At 48.2% G+C, this 6,558-nt stretch overlaps 2 protein-coding genes across 2 annotated transcripts; both read right to left on the reverse strand.

Moving 5' to 3' along the window:
• Positions 1 to 504: 504 nt before the first annotated feature.
• On the reverse strand, positions 505 to 2,472 carry LOC308305955 (centrosomal protein of 83 kDa-like; the record flags this gene model as incomplete). Its single annotated transcript, XM_080750854.1, has 1 exon — positions 505 to 2,472. One exon carries the CDS (start codon positions 2,470 to 2,472, stop codon positions 505 to 507), a length of 1,968 nt encoding a protein of 655 aa, XP_080606980.1.
• Positions 2,473 to 4,758: 2,286 nt separating this feature from the next.
• LOC308305956 (epsin-3-like) lies at positions 4,759 to 6,300 on the reverse strand (the record flags this gene model as incomplete). Its single annotated transcript, XM_080750855.1, has 1 exon — positions 4,759 to 6,300. The coding sequence occupies one exon, from the start codon at positions 6,298 to 6,300 to the stop codon at positions 4,759 to 4,761; it is 1,542 nt and encodes a 513-aa protein (XP_080606981.1).
• Between the last annotated feature and the right edge of the window lie 258 nt (positions 6,301 to 6,558).

Genomic DNA, 6,558 nt, shown 5'->3' on the forward strand with positions numbered 1-6,558 from the left:
TCAATCTGATCGCATTCTAGGAATAAATAAAAAATCCATTAATAATGTGCAGCTATTAAAATTATAATATAAACAGAACACTAAGAGTATAAAACAGTTGCACAACATCAACTGCAGCAATCAAAATATGACATACTCACCGATGGCAGAATTTTAGGCAGTATCGGCAGCTTGTCGGTATCAGAACAACTCTAAATAGTAACGCTAGAAATGGAGTGAAAGAGTTTCAATTCCCTGAGCAGATTTATTATCATTTCATTAAGTCCAGTCTTGAAGACAATTCAAATGGCACATACTGAAATATGCATAACGGCAAATAAGTATTGTTTTCTATTCAATAACAGTTGCGCTAGCCAAGGTTTCTTACTTTAATCTGGTCAAACACTTGAATTGAATACATTCATTCACAACACGATTACTTCTGTAGGGGTCAGAATTCAGGATGAAGAGGAGTCATCTTTTTTCAGCATCAGATCAAATTCTTTCAACTGCTGCTGTTCACACCTATTGTTTCTGACCCTGCTCCTCAATGCAAGAGAAAGGTCCCTCAGAAGCAGGAATGAGGAGGGGGGTGGGGGAGGAAGTCGTGAATGCAGGACTCTGGCTTGCAGGAATCTGGTTGCCAAATAGGAGGCACTGGAACTCACTGTGTCGTCGCTGGAGATTCTTCATTTGACTGTTGAAATGCTCCTCTGAGTAGGACGTACGTCTTTCGGCTGCTTTCGCCTCCAGTTCCAACTCTGCAATCTTGGCCTCCAGCAGTTGGATCTTGTCTTGTAGCCTTTTCTCCTTCTCTTTGTGGGGTTCTCTCTTTATATGGGCTTGTGCTGCTCTTTGCAATTTATCCTTGGCTTTGCTGTATTTGTTCTGTAGCTCTGAAACCGTCTCCTGAAGCTTGTGTTTCTCCTCCAGCCACTCCCCACGGTGGTCCTCCGCAAGCTTCTCAGGCTCATGCTGGCTTTTCTCATTCTCCGTGTGGATTTCTCCTTCTCGCTTTTCTAGGGCTTGTATTGCTCTCAGCAATCTATCCTGGACTTCGCTGTATTTGTTCTGCAGCTCTGCAACCGTCTGCTGAACCTTATGTTCCTCCTCCAGCCACACTACACGGTGGTCCTCCACAAACTTCTCGGCCTCATGCCGTCTCTTCTCTGCTTCCACCTTAGTTGTCCTCAGCTCCTCACGGACACTGTCCAGCCTCTCCCTCAGATGCTTGTTGGTCTCCACCAGATCACTCTGAGAGCGGGACAACGTCCCCAGCTGGATGCCCAGCGCGTGATTCTGTTGTTTTAGTTGATCTATCTCTTTCTTCTGTCTTTCAAGATCCTTGAGATGTGAGTGATGCTGTTGTAGTTTGGTCTTCAGGCTCAACACCTCTTTGTGGGCAGACTCCTCCCCTAGGTGGGCTCTCTGCATCGCCCTCTGTTGTTCCTTCTCTGCCAGGTAGTTCTCCAACCAAGTTTTGTTAGCCTGCACCTCACGGATGAGTTCCCTGTCTTTCTCAGCCAGCATCTCTTGCTGCCCTTTCACAGTCCCTTTCAAAACCTCCACATCAGACTGCAAACCATCAATTTGCATCTGCAGCGTGTCCCTCTCTGCCCCTTTATACCGGGTACATTCCAGGTTGATGTTGGCCACCTCCAACTTGTGTGTGTGCTTCATGCTCTCCACTTGGCAGGCGAGAGAGTTGACTTCTCTCTCTGCCTTATGCAGCCGTCCAGTCAGCTGGGCGTTCTGCTTATGGCTGTGCTGCAGCTCTCTCTCCATGCGCTCCAACGGCAGACGCAACGACTGCCGCTCCGCCTCCAGGGACTTAACTGTTAACCAGGGCTCGGCTATCTGGCGGTTGTGGATGCGCTTCATGCTCTCCACCTGCTGGGCCTTGTTGTCTCTCTGGCCACATAGCTCACCCTTCTCCACCTCCAGTCCTTTCTGGCGCACATGGAGCTGGACCCCCTCCTTCAGCAGAGTCTCCACACGTTTATTATGATGGGACAGGTCAAAGCACTTGTACCGGGCCACCAGATCCTCCTTATCCCGCTCCAGATGGGCTATCTCTGAATCAAAATGAATCTTCCTCTCGTTGAGTACTCGTTCACTTTCTTCTATGTTGTGATCAAACTGCGATTTAAGGGAGATGTATTCAAAACGCAGCTTATTGTACTCGGCTCTGTACTTCTTCATCTCCTCTTCCAGCTTGATAAAATGCTCTCTAACTGGCCCCTTAATCTCCTGCTGCAACTGGGCCCTGAGGCGCTCCAGCCACTGAGGGTTCATCATCTTTATTTGCAGCTCCTCCACGTCCCTGGTGCTGTCCTGTAACTCTGCCAGCCGAAACTCCAGATTCTCCTTGTGAGACCGCTTGACACTAAGCAGCTGCTTCAGTTCTACTTGTTTCTGGGTTAACACACTCTGCAGACTGGTATACTCACCTTGCAAGGCCTTGTTGTTGTGCTTGAGGTTTTCACACCTCATCCTCTCATCAGTCAGTATTCTCTGAAGCTCCCTATCGGATCCCACTAGCCCTGTGAGACTCGCCAGCAGGGCTGGAGGCTTCACTGCCCCAGGTTCCAGAATAGATTAGGGAGAGGTCACAACGTGGCCACGGGGAGAGGGAGGCATTTCGCCACTATTACAGAAATGGGCACACACTGATAGCTAATCGTGTGGCTTGACTCTTACTCTCTACAGTATATTGTCACTCTCTAGGTCATTTAGTAGATATCTAAACACAGTTTAACCCTATATCTTCACCCACTCTTGGTCAGCCTATAGGCTAACCCTAGCTCTGGTCACACACAACACAAACCATTGCCATGCAATGCCTAACTATACTGATTTGCGCAGCAGCCTTTGCAGTTTGTCCAATGCTAATGGCACGTAAACATCGATTCGTTAATAGTACATCATTGCCAGATGTTCTCTGTTGAACTAGAGAATTTCTATTCTATACTCTTCTCTCTTGAAATGAAAGCACTTTGGATTCATTATTCCGACCTTTAATGAGCTGGACCTATAATGGGTTTGAGAATAGCTGTTGCTTAAGTACCCGTTGTATCTGTCTGTTTGTGTCCCTTTTATGCCTATGTAGCCCCACAGTTAGTACCAGCCATGAACCAGCGACAACAGCCCTGCTAATCGGGCTCAGCCCTATTAGCACGACTGGTTGTGCGTTGGACTGGCGAGTGCGAGTCCCGGGTTCAATCCCCGCTTCCGCGCATCACTACAATTTGGCGTTGTCGGCAGGATGAGAAGCGCGATATCCTCGTGTGAGGGAAAGGTCCACGTCATGTGCTGCGGTCCGCGGCGTGAGGTGTGAAGCGCGAGGGTGCGCTCCAAAGATCAGGGGGGTGATTGTAGCCCCCACAGTTAGTACCAGCCATGAACCAGTGACAACAGCCCTGCTAATCGGGCTCAGCGCTATTAGCACGACTGGTTGTGCATTGGACTGGCGAGTGGGAGTCCAGTCTATTGGTTAGATCAGTGGTTCTCTGCAGGCTCACCACGTGCCACAAGAGGACTCTACAAGAGGATTTCTAAAATGAGACCAACTCTGGCTTAACAAACGATCAAGATGACATTCATTTGTTAATTGGGTGCAGATTAGGTAATGTCAAAATCCAGATAACCTCTTTTCTTCTCTCTAATGTTATTACTTGCGCAAAGTACTTCAGTGTTTCTGTTTCCAGTGGTATCTGTGCTTCTGTGTTTACACCCGTAGCCAATCAGGGAGCAGCGTTCTTGGTGACATCACCACTAACAAGTGCATCACCACTAACACGTGCGTCACCACTAACAAGTGCGCAAGTTGGCACCTTGGCAGAGTACTAACTTGCCCACCCACCACATACATACAGACAGACCAGTATACTGCGAACAGTACCGTTCGCAGTATACTTGTGCTCTCTGCTGGCGCACAAGTAGGCCATGCCTGACCATGAGTGCACAAGTCGCAAGTTGGCACCTTGAACAGAGTGGAGTTTAGTTCTATACTTCATCTCTTGTGATTGTGAATGTGTTGTCTAACCTCATTGTGTCGTCATGGCATCAGGCATAAACAAATCAGTCAGCTCCATGTATGGGCAAAAAAGAGGCATGCCTATATATGGGCATAAAAGGAACTCGGACTGACAGATATAGAGATCTCCATATATGGGCATAAAAGGGAGTCTCTCTGTGTATGTACATAAAAGGGACATGGACTGACAGATACAGAAATTTCCATATATGGGCATAAACAGGGACCCTCCATATATGGGCATAAAAGGGAAAAGGACTGACAGATACAGAGATCTCCATATATGAGCATAAAGGGACTCTCCATATATGGGCATGAAAGGGACAAAGGCTGATAGATACAGAGATCTCCATATATATAGGCATATCAGTCCTCTAGTATTATAAACTTCCTTTTTGAGCGGGCTCCGGCTCCTACATGGCTTTGTCTGTATGTATGTGCAATATGTATGTATGTACGTATGTACGTACGTACAGAAGTGTAAGTGGAGTCCAATATCTCCATTATTCATTTGTTGGGTAAATTAGTTATTATCAATACTAAAGTATTAAATCTATTTCCAAAGATGTATTTTGAGCTGGGACATTGTGAGTTAGAATGCTATTTCAAGAGTATAAACTATCAAGGGAAAGGTTTCTGGATTGTGCTGTTTAGGCTTAAGTATTTGGGCTGTTCAGTTTGGAATGGATGATTAGTTGCTGAAAGAGCTCTCAGGCTTGATAGAAAAGGGTTGTTGTTATCAGCTAGGGAGTTGGCAGGGGGGTCAGTGGGGGTCTGTGGAAGCTGCTGTGGGCATTTCTGCAGGCAGAGAATGGATTTGCCCCCAAAGCATCTGTGTTAGCAGGGGAGGCACTAGGCTGTTCGGTGAAGAATGGATTGGTGGGTGACAGAGCACTCAGACGTGATAGAAAGGATTTGTCAGCTGGGTAGTTGGTTGGGATCAGTTTGTCCAGGTTGACCAGGGAGGCTGCTGTGGGCCCCAGGAAGGCCTCAGCGATCGGACAGGTACGAGGGCAGGGGGAAGCCTTGCTCTCACCTCGCCCATTCACATGTATCTGTCCTCCTCCACCTAGGGCTTCATCAAACGAACTAGGTGCCTTAGCAGCACCTAGAGGTGTTGCTCCTTCTGCTGTGTAGAATGAATCTTCCCCCAAAGCAGATTTGTAAGTGGGCAAGTCCCATTTCTGGAAGGTGAAGTTCAGGTTAGGGGCCCTATTCGAAAGGGCAACCCATGGGTCGTGAGTAGGCTGCGTTTGTTTACATTGTAGTAGGGCTGGGCTGCTGGAGGTGGGTGGTACCATCTGGAATGACTCTCTCCTTGTGGTGGTGTTGGAGGGGGCTTCTCCAAATGAGAGCCAGGGGTTTGAACTGGCCAAGTAAGCAGGAGCCTGGGGCCAAACATCAGCCTCTGACAAGTCCCTGGTGTTGTCACTGTGGGGTGGTTCTGAGGACTCCACAAAAACATCTACCAGGTCCACGAAGGCAGCCCCACCTTTGGTCTCCAACTCTCGGTTGCTCTCCTCAAATGATCTTTGGAGCAATACCGCGTCTCCTTGGCAGCGCTGTTGCTCCTGTTGGTGCTGATCCTCGCTCAGGCTAATATCCATATCCTCATCCATATCCGTATCAGCAGAGTTCAGCAATGACATTTCACGGCTCATGGACAGGGCCACTTGTAGTTGTAGTTCCTCCTCCTCCGTGTTTTGGGGCAGAGCTTGCTCCCAGTCAGAAGAACCACTGGACAAGCTCACTTTATCCCCATAGGAAGAGTGAGTTGGAGACTTTGGAGGTGGTATGGACTCGGAGCCCAATCCACCTCCTAATGTGTGCTCCTTGGTCTTCAGGGCCTTGGTTCTCTCCTGTTTCAACATGACATTGTCACTTAACAGAGTGACCAGCTCATTGACCTTCCTCTGCACATAGAGGCCCTGGTCGCACCCATCCTGGTTCCTATACTGGAATCTCTTCAGTGTCTCAAAGATGTCGATGTTCTTCCGACAGTGCTTGGCCACGGACTCAGACCCCGTCTTGACCAAGTAGTCGAGCAGGATCAGTGCCTTGTAAACATGGCGCCAGTTTTTTCCATGGTCACTCAGCCGCTTCCGGATCATGCCCATGATCTCATTTAAGGCCAGCTTGTTGTGGGTAAGGTTGGCAATCTCTGACATAAGAGAGCTCGGTGGACCCCAGGGATCATTTGACGTGGCCTCCCGTACCTTCATCTCAGCCTGTGTGTAATTGTTGACAATGTTCTTTACCCGACGCCGGAACAATGTGGAAGACATGGCTGCAGTGGTAGGTAACAGAAGTTCTTAAACAGATTCCTGATTATGATATGTCGTCCTGATGATAATCGTCCTCGAGGTTGAGGATCTTGAAGGTGGTCTCGAAGAGGTCTGTGTCGAAGAGTCGTCCCGGAGATAAGAGATAGTTGGAGATTCTTGGGAGCGTTGATTGTATCTGGTCCTTTTATAGGACTGCTGTGCTTTTATCATCCCAGTGATGTCATGATGAGTCAGCTATATCCATATATGGAGTCCCAC

The sequence above is a fragment of the Nannobrachium achirus genome (genome assembly GCF_963921795.1).
Source record: "Nannobrachium achirus genome assembly, chromosome: 20".
Lineage (NCBI taxonomy): Eukaryota > Metazoa > Chordata > Actinopteri > Myctophiformes > Myctophidae > Nannobrachium > Nannobrachium achirus.